This window comes from Dreissena polymorpha, chromosome 15 (assembly GCF_020536995.1).
Source record: "Dreissena polymorpha isolate Duluth1 chromosome 15, UMN_Dpol_1.0, whole genome shotgun sequence".
Classification (NCBI taxonomy): Eukaryota; Metazoa; Mollusca; class Bivalvia; order Myida; family Dreissenidae; genus Dreissena; species Dreissena polymorpha.
The window spans coordinates 13201530-13215543 of record NC_068369.1 but is presented as its reverse complement, the minus strand read 5'-3'; the positions used below and the strand labels follow the sequence as shown (position 1 = coordinate 13215543).

The following is a 14014-nucleotide window of genomic DNA, read 5'->3' as shown; positions in this document are numbered from 1 at the left end:
TCGTTATAGAGTCTCTTTTAACCACGACAGGCCTTTGCCTGCGACAACCCTCAAGTAATTTGCTTACAACAAATATAACGGTAATGCAGTACGAACCGATTATCCTATAATAAAATGACAACCCGATATTTACGTAGTTATATGAGACGGCGAATAACGCTTCTCGAAACAATACGTAACACACATAATTGCATGGCTATAAGGAGCTGGTCATACTACAGCAAATCTGTACAACTTCCTGAATTTATAAAATGAACATATCGCCGTTTTATATGCTACTATCGTGATTTAAAAATACCAATTCTTAATCTGTATATTGAATATATTCCATAGATAGGCCAGCATTGAAGTTGCTGCCGTGTCCGGCAACAGGGCAAGTCTCCGAAAACTCTCTTGCTGAAAGCGAGATAATGCATCTGCAACATCGTTTTTGCAACCGGGAATATGGTTCGTTTTTAATACGCAATTGTGAAACATTGTCTGCATGGTAAATGCTCTCAATAAAGCAAGAACGCGAACTGATTTGGACGAAATCGATTTCAAAATATAAATAACGGCCTTTGTCACATTGAAAGAGAATTTTCATGTTAGTCGTATCTTCACCGAACACGACCGTGATCACCACTATAGGAAACAATTCCAGCCATGTTTTTTTCTTTTGTAAGCCCTTTCCGAACCCAGTTCGCATGCCACTTTTCTTGGCACCAGTGATCGTTAAACCAGATACCAAAACCTATACCAACCGAACTATCAGTAAAGAATTTGTCGTCTTTTGACAACCAATATCGATCTTGAAAAACGGAAACCCAGTTGAAATGTTCAAACAATCAAGGCACATAATTCAGTCACACCTCATGGCATTTGTGATTTTAACGTGATGGTGTGATTGTTTTATACCGCTTGCAGCGTTAAACAGATGTCTGCAAAAGGGTATTCCAATAACAATTGCCCGACAACAAAAGATTAATGAGCCTATGAGAGACTGCATTACTTTCAACTTAACCTTTTAACTATTAAGAACAACGTTTATTTGCCGACACTCTTTATCATTTTATCTGCGGGGACCCTAACAACCATGCACTAAAACGTGCGACGGTCCGTCCGTCTTCTCGTTAGCTAATGGAACGTCTATTTATCGTATATCTTCAGTAAATATTTCCATGTTCCGTCGACAATTTCGAAAACGTTTAAAACAATTTAGGTTAAAAACTGCAACCACACTCCGCGAATTAATCGAAATAGTATTTTTCATTATAATAAAACCCTAGCAATTCAAAGTCACATTGAATGATTGGCAACATTCTTTTAAACAAAAATCTATTTGTACCTAGATCCTGAATCATATAAATTGCTTCGTAAAAATTCGAATAATTAACTGAACATTTATTTTTTTAAATCGATATAATCATTAACTGAATTGCCATTTTGGTACTACTCCTATTGGAGTAACTTAAAGATTTGTTATTGGCAGCTCCATAAATGGACCCGCATCACGACACGCTAGAATTTTCTTGTCAAATTTGTGTTGTACTTCTGACGAATATTGAGCAGCAGATTTTAAGTTTTTTGGAAAATCTGGCCTTTCGTTCGCCTGTATTGCGTAGGATAAAGCCATATTTGAAAACTGACAAACGTACAAGTCCATCAACTGAATTGTAATTCTTTAGTCATGACTCTAAAATTTCTACTTAAATTGGCGACGGAGCTAATAAAAAGCCCGGCTATCAGTGACCAAAGCCGCCTCTTCCGGGTCTATGAAACAACCTTGACATTGGGGTATCACGTGGTTGACCGAAAAAGCGACGGACAATTAGACCTTGAATGTTTTGTTGGCGATACGTATTTGACAGACAAGAATGCCCTCTATTTTCCGAAAAACATAAACTGAAGGAATGACTACCACTGCAGTTGACACACACGTATTTAAATTTACATTTATGACCAAATTTACATAAATTTGTTAGAAAGTCCCGGCCAATGTACCATACCGTTTCCTTTGTGCGACACTTGTTTCTCTAAATGAAATATATCTAAGCCACAACTCATGATTGAGCGCGAACCATGAAGAAGGCACGACCGCCTGTATAGAACGAACATGGGGGTCATATTCCTTCCGAAAAATCCTCCCATGACGTGCTGCACTCTCTCTTATCGTATGAAAAAAAGCAACATTTCGTGAAGCCTCCGAGGTTGAGCAGATAAATAAATGTCCATGAAAATTATAAATGCATCTGACCAATTTTCATTTGAACTAATTACATCTCTGCATTCCTTTGGAAGACTTGCTAACTACCCATTTTTCAAAACGAAAACAGAACCTCTGTTTTAGTAATCCGCTTACTCAACTGCCTCCTTAAACAATAATGCAAGATTTACATATTCGCCACAAAAAATACGCTGTTAAAGCGACACAGGCACGTGGATTGATACACCATCATAAGTTTGTCTAGGCACTATAGAAATGTATTGAAATTATCCATTCGAGACAGACTTGATCTAGGTAAGTTATATTTTGCATTGCACGCTAGTGCCTCGTGCTCACACAAGTTTTGACAACACAGAAATCAATCACCCTTACATTTGCGGCGCTATCGACAGCGCATTGATGCTTTGCAGGTCGCGCTGATGCGGGTGCGGCCTTTGGTTCTGGCCCAGAAACAGGGACTGGTGCCGGCTCTGGTACCGATGCCGTTTCCGCCACAGCCCTTCTACACCATCTGGCACTTTGTTTATTTGCCGTTGCCGGATCGACAGGCGCCCGCATCCCCCGCTACGGCTTGACCCGCCGCTCGTCTTTGCATGCCGCGACCTTTACCATACATTGTAGATTTATGTTATATATATATGTGTATACACGTGTTTTTCAGCCAATGCTATTTCGCAAAAGGACGAGATACGTGAAACTCGAGCTCATGTACCGTATTGGTGACGTCCGAAAGTCACTACTGAATCGATTTCACGCATGGATTAGTGCAATCTCCACGCAGAGTTGTCGTTCCATGCTCTCACATACAACTCTGCGAAATGCTCAGCTTGCCATTTTGCCTCTAAAATAGGTAAAACCGAACAAACGCATTTAATGTATATTTGATTGGATATTTAAGATCGCATGCATTAAAATAAGAAAAATGACTTTTAAATGTACGATAAATCGTGCAAAAACTTGCGAGTTTTAATGCAACTCTTTGGAACTATTTTATTGCCAATTTACGCAGATGGAATCATTCCACGCACTTCGCAAATGTATAAAATTGAACATAATTTTATTGAGTGACGTTAGGAATTGCTTCGACGTGTGTATGTATGTTGGTTTCTTAACATCAAAAAACCAAATCAATTTTATAATAATGAATTATGACTGATATAAGATATCATGGTATGAGATAGTTTTCTTTAATGCAGTGAATGCAATGTAACCGTCGTGCAAGAGAGTGTTTCGTATACTGTAACCTCAATGATGAACGCTTGGAATGATCATGACATGAATGAGACGCTTTCATAACAATAGTCCGTTTCTGAGCCCAACACAATAGTGAATGTAAAGTAACCGTCGTGCAAGAGATTGGGATTAGTGTCGTCTGCTTCAGCGCTTTTAACTTATTATCGATATGAGATTTAAACCTTTATCTACCGGAGATATGTATTCGCTAATTCAAATGAAAGAAATAAAATTTTATAGAAACTAATGTTTATTATGTAGAGGTCAAAATTTGATGTATAAGTATATGGAAAACTAGTAGAAAAAATATAATGCTGGTTTTATCTAATTGCTTATTGACGATATATTTTGATGCATTCTAGCGCATGTAGTATATTGACGGTCCCTGGATAAAGCTGTTTATATATAAATATACATTCATGATCAGGCACTTTAATGTTATTGTAATTGTTTCTTGATATTACTGTTGAAGGTTTGTAATGTGTTATTAAAGGACTCCGACACTTAGTTAGGGAGTTAGATACTGAATCTGTCATTATGTTATTGAGATATTAACATTGCAGTAAATTGCACTATTATTGATTACTAGCATTGAGAGCAATATTAAAATGTAATAAACAAACGTAGTTGATGCAAATAATAACTCTTTCAAATCTAATTTACTCATAAACAAAATTGACCCTACTATAAACACAGGTTTTGAAATGCAGGGATTTGCCTGGTAATTTTCGGAAAAAGGAGTATGGTTGCATTGGGATTTTTTTTTAATCGACAGATGGTACAAATTTGGAATATTAAACAACACATGTTGACACTTTTTATTTCCAACTATAAAATATTTGTTTAGGATTTTCGGAAAATTGCACCAACAAGGCATTATTAAATATGTTTACAGGGGCATAAATACCAAGTTTAATAGTTCAGAATCACAAGGATCATTTTTAAACATAATTTTCCGCTGATTTAAGTTTTTTTAACTCATCAAGGGACGTGCGAGGATTTATGTTGACTGTATGCACAATGTTAAAGATGGAAGATGCTCCCCCGCACTCCTTGTAGATGCTTTTTAGAGGGTATTTAACGATTAATCTATCTAAATTTATAGTAAAAAAAAGACAATACAGGTGAATTAATGATATTTTTTATACAGATACGGGGCTATGACTTGTATGACTTTTATTGCGTTTAAGCACTTTAATTGTTCCACTTTGTAAATGAACTTTACCCGTGTTTGTACGCCCAGGGACGCCCCTTGAATCACACAGCTCTTAGATATCCAAATTGTCAGCTCCCTGCGTTACGCGACACAGTTTTCCTTATTTAAATCATATAATGTGTACTCTTTTTTTATAAAATCTTCAAATGCTATAGTTGGATGTAAAAACAAACAACCACAGAATTTTTACTGACCCATTTATTCTAAAATGGAAAACATGCTATAATTGACAAACGGGAAAATCCTTTAGGGACTTTGACCAATTGCTTTGGGATTGGGTCTGTTTTACGGCTTATTTTTAAAGAGCCCGAAACCCCCATAAATATGCCAACAACTCTCAATAACGAGTATCAGCACCCAGTCCTCCAACAGCTCTTCTGTATTGAATCATTGCATATTTTATGCTCTCTACCAAGACAATAGCATAACAGGGGACAGTCATTTATATTGAAGTTGACACTCAAAAAAGCAAAGCAATATAAAATTTATAACATTCTTCTTTAAATACATGTCTGTAAATATTGCCAAGTATCTTTTGATTGTTCGTTCCTTGATTTATATGTTCTTGTAAATTTTGTATGGGCTTGGCGTCATTGTTTATTGATGCTTCACGTGCTTAGGGAAATATGTTTAAGGCCTGTTGAGTGATTTCATAGTGCCTCGAAGACGTAAGTGTTTACTTAAACCTTCTATTTATTTCATTTGTGTGATTTTTTAATGCAATAACATGATTCAGACATGATACAAGTTGTGAAATGTTTGCTTTATTTCACATTCAAGTGTACATCATCCACTTCTTTCAAGGTTACGATATGAGAAGGTTCATAAAAAAGTGTTCCATCATGCAGCTAAAGAAACTATAAGATAATGGTCTATTAAATGCAAAGTTAATGCGATATATCAAAGTTTTTATAAACACAATCTTTGCTGCATTAGGTTAGGAAATAAGTCTTAAAATACAGATGTCGTATGAAAAAGGTTAGGAAATAAGTCTTAAAATACAGATGTCGTATGAAAATTCAATAGAGTTCACAAAAGTTTTTCTTTGTTAAATGTGCTATTTATTTGAATTTCAAAGCCTTTTTTGTCATTTGGAGGCATAACAAATAAGCTGAATTCAGTAACAAGCCAGAAACTGGGTGATAATGTTCACTTGCATTGTATTTTTCTTGATTATTAGCCTGATTGCCTGAAGCATTTCTGAATTATGGCCTTTGGATTGAAAAAAGTCGGCAAAGACTTTTTCCGCTTTCTTGTTTGAATAGTTTCAGTCATATCATCATCAAACTTGACGTGAATGCTTGTTAGCATGATATATTGATAGAGTAAATAAATAACCAGATTGCTTGAAACACTTCTGACTTATGCTCTTGATTTGTGAAAAACTGGCCAAATTAAACCTGCCATCCCTCTGCTATGTATTATCCTATCATAATCAAATGTGGCAATAATTTTTAGTGGCAAATAATCTTATTCATGTTTGATAACCTTCCAAATTTCCTGAAACACTTCTTAAATATGGCTGTTGAATTATCCACAATGTGCCAGATTAACCACGTCCGCTTTCTTAATCAAATAATTTCAGTGGTATTATCGTCATTCTTGGTCAGATTGTTTGTTGGCATAAAACCTCTGCCAAATACGATTACAAGCACTATCCTTAGACTTATAATGGATTTTTCTTAATTAACCACAATCTTGACATGGGCCGATCATATGTAATGAATAAGTGACATTACTACCGGAGGTGGGTACGATATGACGTGTTTTTATTAAGATGGCGAATAACAGTGAAAATTAGTGAATTAATAATGCTCAGCGCTCAATTTGTGTAGAACTAGGAATAAAACAGTTGTTGTGTGTACAATGAGGATATGCCTATGAAGAAATGCCGTAATTGAGTTACCTTATATAATGATATTATAGTACAATTATTTATTTGTTGGATGCAAACATCACCGGAGCATTACTATTATGCATACACACCATAAAGTAATGTTGCCTCGACTTTTTGGTGAAGTGTATTCACATAAAAAAAATACAAAGTCGAAGTGATCATAGTTTATGCTGATGTAAAAGGCAGTGATTAAAGAGAGAAGACCGTGCTATTCTAGATAGGTAGCAATTATTAACCACCCATCCTTGACGAACTAAGTCCTATATTCATACATGCCAAATCACAGCTTTTCAACGGATGATATTGAAACGAAGTAAATGAAGTATTTGTCTGATTTATTTCCTTTTTTGTGATAAGCGCCTGTGCGGTTGTTTATCATAATGAGTATTATATATCCGAAGTGGCATTATCTTGCTAAGAGCTTTTTTTATTGCCATTGATCAACTGGTTTACATCTTTCCAATTCAACTTCTATACGGTCACCATCACCAATATAAATTTTCTAGGCCCAAAAGTATATGTTTTAGTTTATCAAGCCCAGTCGCCGGGACTCGCGTACTTTTTATGCTGTCCGCTTTGGTTTTCGAACACTGGCAAAACACAATTTGCATACAAATAGAGATTTTAATTTGATTATTTGTTTCATTGTTTCTGCTGTAGATAGTCAATTATTCAATTGACACTTCACACATGTGTTTGGGCTCATTGTGTGAGATCACTGACCAAGTTCCATAACTCTGGCCTGCAATATAGGAGAAATATGCCCCCTGTTTTTCTTAAATATTTGGTTAAGGTAAACATGCAACATATCCATAGCAATGGTACTACAACAGGTATTCAATTTAAACTTCGCACATATAATTGTGCTCATTGTGTAAGATTACTGACAAAGTTGGCAACAATGCGACAACGCGATAGTACGATGGCGACAATGCGATAGTCATATCGTACTGTCGCCATCGTATCATCGCAATATCGCCACCGTACTATCGCGTTATCGTACTGTCGTTATCGTATTATCGCATTGTCGCCATCGTACTATCGCACTGTCGTCATCGTTTTGTCGCACTGTCGCCATCGTACTGTCGCATTGTCGTCTATCGCCTTCCGGTAAGTGAAGGATCAGACATATGAAGAGCATACATAATACCATTTGTATTGGGTGTGTGTAAAAATCAGGTTTAAAGTTACCGTTTGTTTAGCATCACATCTTATTCACCGAAGACCAATGTTTAAACGTTATCTGAATATCACGTGAGCGTTTAGTCTCTTTACAGTTCAATCGTTTAACTGTTCACTTTTATCAGAAATGGTTTGTGTTTGGAACGTATTCTTTATTGCTTGACTTTTAACACAAAATTTGAAGTGTATATTCTTAAATATATGTTTACCAGACATACTGTGAAGTGAAGTTACATTTAAACTGAATTTCAGTTTGCTACATTAAATTATTAAACATGGCAACATTTCCTGTGTCAATCGTTGCCGATGATTTAGTTGTGATCAACGAATACTTTTGTTCAATCTGCGAACAGCAGAAAATCTCGGAAGATGCATATTTTTATTGTAAAGAATGCAAAAACTTTTTTTGTAGACGATGTATACACTCTCATAAACAGCATGGTCTGTTGTTTAATAAAAGTAAACCTTACGGAAAGGATGACATCATGAAGTGGCCACTTTCTAAGAAAATGGAGAATTATCTTTTAACATGTGAAATTCACGAAGGTGAAATATTGACAAAGTTCTGCCAGGATCACCGTCTGCTGTGCTGCTCTAAATGTATCGATCATGCACACAGGTATTTAAAATAAATATTATCTTCTTTTAGTGTTTTGTATATTTCAGTTATCAATAATAACACAGCATTAAGCAATGATAATTCACAATTTTGAGTTATACTGAGTATTCTAATTTATTACAAAAGTCTTTAAAAATACTTAAAAAGTGCGTATTTGTAAATTTGAAGTGATAATGAAATAAACAAAATAATCTTTTATGTTACAAGAAGATGTGCGTTAAATTGCATACATGCCACTTATAACGACTGTGACCGGACAGTTAGTCATTGGGAATGTTTGTCCCATCTTCCAAACATAAGATAATTTGAAACAACAATGTGTGATATTTAATTAAGTAAACAATTTGCTATTCCAAGCCCATTTAGCAAAAACAAATAACTCGCCATAGTCGTAAAAAGAGGCCACTGCATTATTATATCTCTCCCATAAAGAAATGTTTCTGGGCAAAATCGTGACATTACACTTATCCCTATATCCTTTCGTAAACACGCCGTCTGCCATTGTGTTTTGTGTTCTAAAAATGTGTAAAATATAATCTTATTTATTAAATAAAACAATGATGTACAAAAGTATGTGCAAATTAGCAAAAATACAAATAAGTTATTGAATTAAATACAAACAAGAGTTCCGCGGTCGGAGATGACCGCATTGAAGCCGGATTTTTGATTTAAATGACAGGAAAGTACCTTTCGTGTTTTTGTCAATGCAATACTTAAATTACTGAAATATTGTTCAAAGGTCAAAATGAAATGTAAGTACTTTTCAAGGCATGAGCAAACCTTGTGTTATTTCAAGTTTGAAGACTCTAGGTACAAGCATACCAAAGTTATAACATGAAATAAGAACTTTAACATTTTTACATTCAAGGTCACAGTGACCTTGACCTTCAAATGAATGACATTGAAATGTCCAGTGGTTACTTACTAGTTCTGGCCAACCTTCATGTCAAGTTTCAAGACTCTAGGTCCAAGCATACCAAAGTTATAACAACTTTAACATTTTTACATTCAAGGTCACAGTGACCTTGACCTTCAAATGAATGACCTTGAAATGTCCAGTGGTTACTTACTAGTTCTGGCCAACCTTCATGTCAAGTTTCAAGACTCTAGGTCCAAGCATACCAAAGTTATAACAACTTTAACATTTTTATATTGAAGGTCACAGTGACCTTGACCTTCAAATGAATGACCTTGAAATGACCAGTGGTCATCTGTTAATCCTGGCCAACCTTCATGTCAAGTTTGAAGACTCTAGGTCCAAGCATACCAAAGTTATACCATGAAATAAGAACTTTAACATTTTTACATTCAAGGTCACAGTGACCTTGACCTTCAAATGAATGACCTTGAAATGACCAGTGGTTACTAACTAGTTATGGCCAACCTTCATGTCAAGTTTCAAGACTCTAGGTCCAAGCATACCAAAGTTATAACACCTTTAACATTTTTTATATTGAAGGTCACAGTGACCTTGACCTTCAAATGAATGACCTTGAAATGACCAGTGGTCATCTGTTAATCCTGGCCAACCTTCATGTCAAGTTTGAAGACTCTAGGTCCAAGCATACCAAAGTTATACCATGAAATAAGAACTTTAACATTTTCGAGCACGCCGCCCGCCCGCCCGCCCGCCCGCCCGCCCCCCCCCCCGCCCGCCCGACAACATCAATCTATAAGCCGAGATTTTTTCGAAAAAAATCCGGCTAAAAAGTGTGTTTTATCATTAAAAAAATTAACTTTTACTGAACGTCAATTTCATCAAATCTGAGATAGGAAAATAGACTTGTTTCGCACAATTCACTTGATTAACAGAAAAGAACGTATTTGTTATGCCATTTTCAAACAAATTTATCTTCAATATTGGGCAGAATTTGATTTAAAAAGAAATTACTTTGTTATTGGCAGGAATAATGGACAAAAAGGAAAACTCATTTTTAGGTCTCCCAACAACAGCAAAAATGTCCCGACTATTTTTTACCTAATGTCCCGATTTTGGCCAGAACAATTAAGGCATGGTTGTAAAATGTTACTTAGATTAATATGTGCACGGCCTGATATGTTGGTTAAAGTTTGACTTTTAGCATAACAGAACTTTGTTTTAAGTGTAGTAAAACATAGAAAAAAACTCATTTTGTTGGTAGTTTGTACGTTTTTGGTATTTTTTTCTGTGATTCTTTGGGAGTGAGTTTACAGCGAGTTTTTTGCGAGTTTTTATGAGATGAGGAAGTTGGTTTAACTGTGTTCATAGTAGCAGAAAACAACCTGCTAAAAAAAAGAAGTCGGTAGGTTTTCGCCAAAAAGGGCACTATTTGTTTTGTGGGTTTTAGGTAAATAGATTTTGTGTGGGTTTTACCAGTGTTTTAGTGTGCTATCTTGACTATTCAAAATGCCATTTTACCCAACATTATGATATTTGGACCAAACACAATCTCAAATTTACTCAACCAGACGTATAATTAACAGAAAGCCAAACATCACTCGACATTTTTGGTAAATTTCTGTAGCATTTTGTTGGTTTTTTATAAAGGTGGAACTGTTTTATTCAATATTTAATAATTCAGTTTGTTTACATTTATATTTACAGTAATATGTCAATATTTATTTGTATGTTTGTATATTGAAAAGTTCATTCAATTTGCCAACATTTTATGAAGTTTTTACTGTATAAATGATTTTGTTTCCTTTCAGGCCGTGCACCCAAGTGACAGGGCTTTCTCAGATCAAACAGCAGTCATTAGATGTAACAAAATTGTCAGTCAGAATTTCAAATACTCTCTCAAGATTAAAGAAGCTTAAGAGGTATAGGGAGGACAACATGAAGTCTATACAGGGGTCTCATGCTGAACTTGGGCGAAACATGGTTGAGACAATGCGGCTAGATATAGAACATTTCTTAGTCAAATGTGAGGACACCTCCAAGAATAAACCAAAAAATGAGCATTATTTAGTTTATGAAATGCGTCAGAAAATATATTTGATATTAGCAGAATTTAATGATACCACCGTCAAGGAAATGAAAGAAGAGCTGACAATCAAACAAGCTCCTCTAATCAGAGTGATAAACACCTGCATCAGGTACCAATATGAATTGTTGCGGCTTAGTGAAGCAATACAGAAACCAAAAAATCAGCCAGAACTCAAAGTTATAGCCTATTATAAATGTCTAGACATAATACAGCAGTCTGAGATTTATATGAATGAGAACTTTTCAGACGAGGTGTTCTCTGTGCAGAGAATGTCTGAACACAAAGTAAAACAATTGTTTGATTCTTACGCATGCAGTATCATTGGCATCTGTGTTCTGCCTAATGGACAGATCCTTATTTTAGACAAAAGAAATAAAAAAGTTAAACTGCTGGACCATCAGTTCCAGGTAGTGAATCACTGGAGTGTGACTTCTTGTCCGTGGGACATGTGTCAAATCACACCCAGTGAGGTTGCAGTGACTGTCGATGAAAATAACACACATATGGTCCAGTTTATCAAAGTCAAAGAGAGCCAGCTTGTGCCTGTCGGGAAGCTTCAGTTTCATCATAAATGTAAAGGTTTAACCCACAGCCAGGGAGACCTGTTTATCTGCTCTGTTAATTCGCTGTACAAGTACTCACTAGATGGAAAACGGGTCTGCAGACTTTATGAGGATAAATCAGATACTGGTATATCATGTTTATATGATTAGGAATATGTTTTATTAAGCATTTGTAAAATAATATATTTGTAGAATGTACATTTTGTATTTTGTGGTTGTCAAATTAGTAAGCATGTAATATGTTTAATAAATAAAATTGTTTCAAAACATTTCATAAAAGTAATTATCTTTAAAATTTTTGTAATTGAATTTTTAACATTTTTAGAATTATGGATTTTCTGTACAATATGTTATTTTAATTATTTTCATTTAGCAACATGATTTTGTAAATGGTCAAGTAGAAAAATGAATTGCTTACAAACACAGCCGCAGTCATAATATTGTACATCTGCAGGCATGAAATATGTCTGCTGGTGTAAATTTCACTTATATGTCAATACATTGTTATGTTCTGTACATGAATAGGAAATCTGCTATTGGTACATACAGTTACATCAGTTGACACATTCCTGTGCATATGTTCCGTGTGTTGTATAATATCAGATCTTATAATATGTGGTGTATTTTTATATAACGACGTGATTTGCAATATATATACTGGAAGTATATGCATATTTTATAATGGATTGTCACTTGTCAACAGTTATGGGTACAAATATATTTCTAGATAAAATTTGCGAATGTTTGTCGCCTTGAATGTTTATCTAAATGGGAGAAATGGTGATTATTAGTAAACAGTTTGTACGTCGTCAACAGGGAAATTCATAATAACTTATTTTACACGTTGGTAATGAATACGTAATTTAATAAGCGTAATTGTTTGAATGCCGGAATGTCCAGGTAAACTCATAAACAGCATGAAAAAAAACTTTATAACATACGACGTCATGCATTATTAATTTCAAAAGCGCCTGCGTAAATGTCGCATTAAAGTCATCGACATGAGGAAAATCGGCAGTACATTATAAAACCCGCCAAAATGTCAAACTGTTATATAACAAACTGTAACAGAACTAGTATGTCACAATGGACGTTTAATTATAATTGAATTTTATGCTGATATTTAAGATGTATAAATGCCTATTAAACAACACATCTGTAATACAAGCGCACTGTAGTCCGTTTATTGACATTATTTAGCATTCACAGTAATGAAATACCTCGATGTTTTTTTCTATTTTGCAGTATGGAAGTGTGCTGTGAGTCCTTTAGGGGACAAGCTATATATCTCTAACAACTGGCAGTCCAAGCTCCTCACCCTGGCTAGGGATGGAACAGTCCTGGCTATCTTTACAGACCCAGAACTACTGTACACATATGGACTACATGTGACTCCCACAGGCCAGGTTCTGGTCTGTGGATACCAGTCACACACTCTACTACAGGTGAACAATGATGGAAGCAGGAAGATAGCCACTCTGGCAACACGGGAGAGGGATGGATTAGTTATGCCACAGTCAGTCTGCTACAGCAGCACCACATCCTCCATAATTGTGGGACAGTTTGGGGGAAATAACATCCTGGTGTTTAGAGTGGAATAGCTGATTCATACACGTATCTGGTATTTGTATTTTTTTACATGATTTATGTTACAATTACGAAGTGTTGTTAAGCATTGAAGCTTTTTTATAACACTGCGTATTATAAGATACCATGTCAAATGCGTCTTTGAATAGAACTAAATATACATATTATATATATATATATATATATATATATATATATATATATATATATATATATATATATATATATATATATATATATATATATATATATATATATATATATATATACATTTACATGACACTTCAGTTACTTTTAGACATTCATTTCTGCAAACTAAGCTAACTGTTAAAAAGCACCTTGTCGAACAGTATGTCAAGACTCACAGTTTCATAATTGTTTTCATCACATGAGCTATTAATTATTTTTCTCACGAGTCTCTGAATAACCATTTTGTGAATATGAACATTGACATTGGAATAGACCTGTCTATCGATCATTATAATATAAAGAAGTAAAAACTGACAAAAACCTAGTGAACGAAAGCATTATACCAAGTGTTGAAG

At 35.0% G+C, this 14014-nt stretch overlaps 1 protein-coding gene across 1 annotated transcript; it reads left to right on the top strand.

The window, feature by feature from the left end:
• Positions 1 to 7685: 7685 nt before the first annotated feature.
• On the top strand, positions 7686 to 13628 carry LOC127860196 (uncharacterized). The gene is made up of 3 exons (XM_052398118.1): positions 7686 to 8353; positions 11042 to 12009; positions 13128 to 13628. Exons 1-3 carry the CDS (start codon positions 8010 to 8012, stop codon positions 13481 to 13483), a joined length of 1668 nt encoding a protein of 555 aa, XP_052254078.1. The 5' UTR covers positions 7686 to 8009; the 3' UTR covers positions 13484 to 13628.
• Positions 13629 to 14014: the final 386 nt, after the last annotated feature.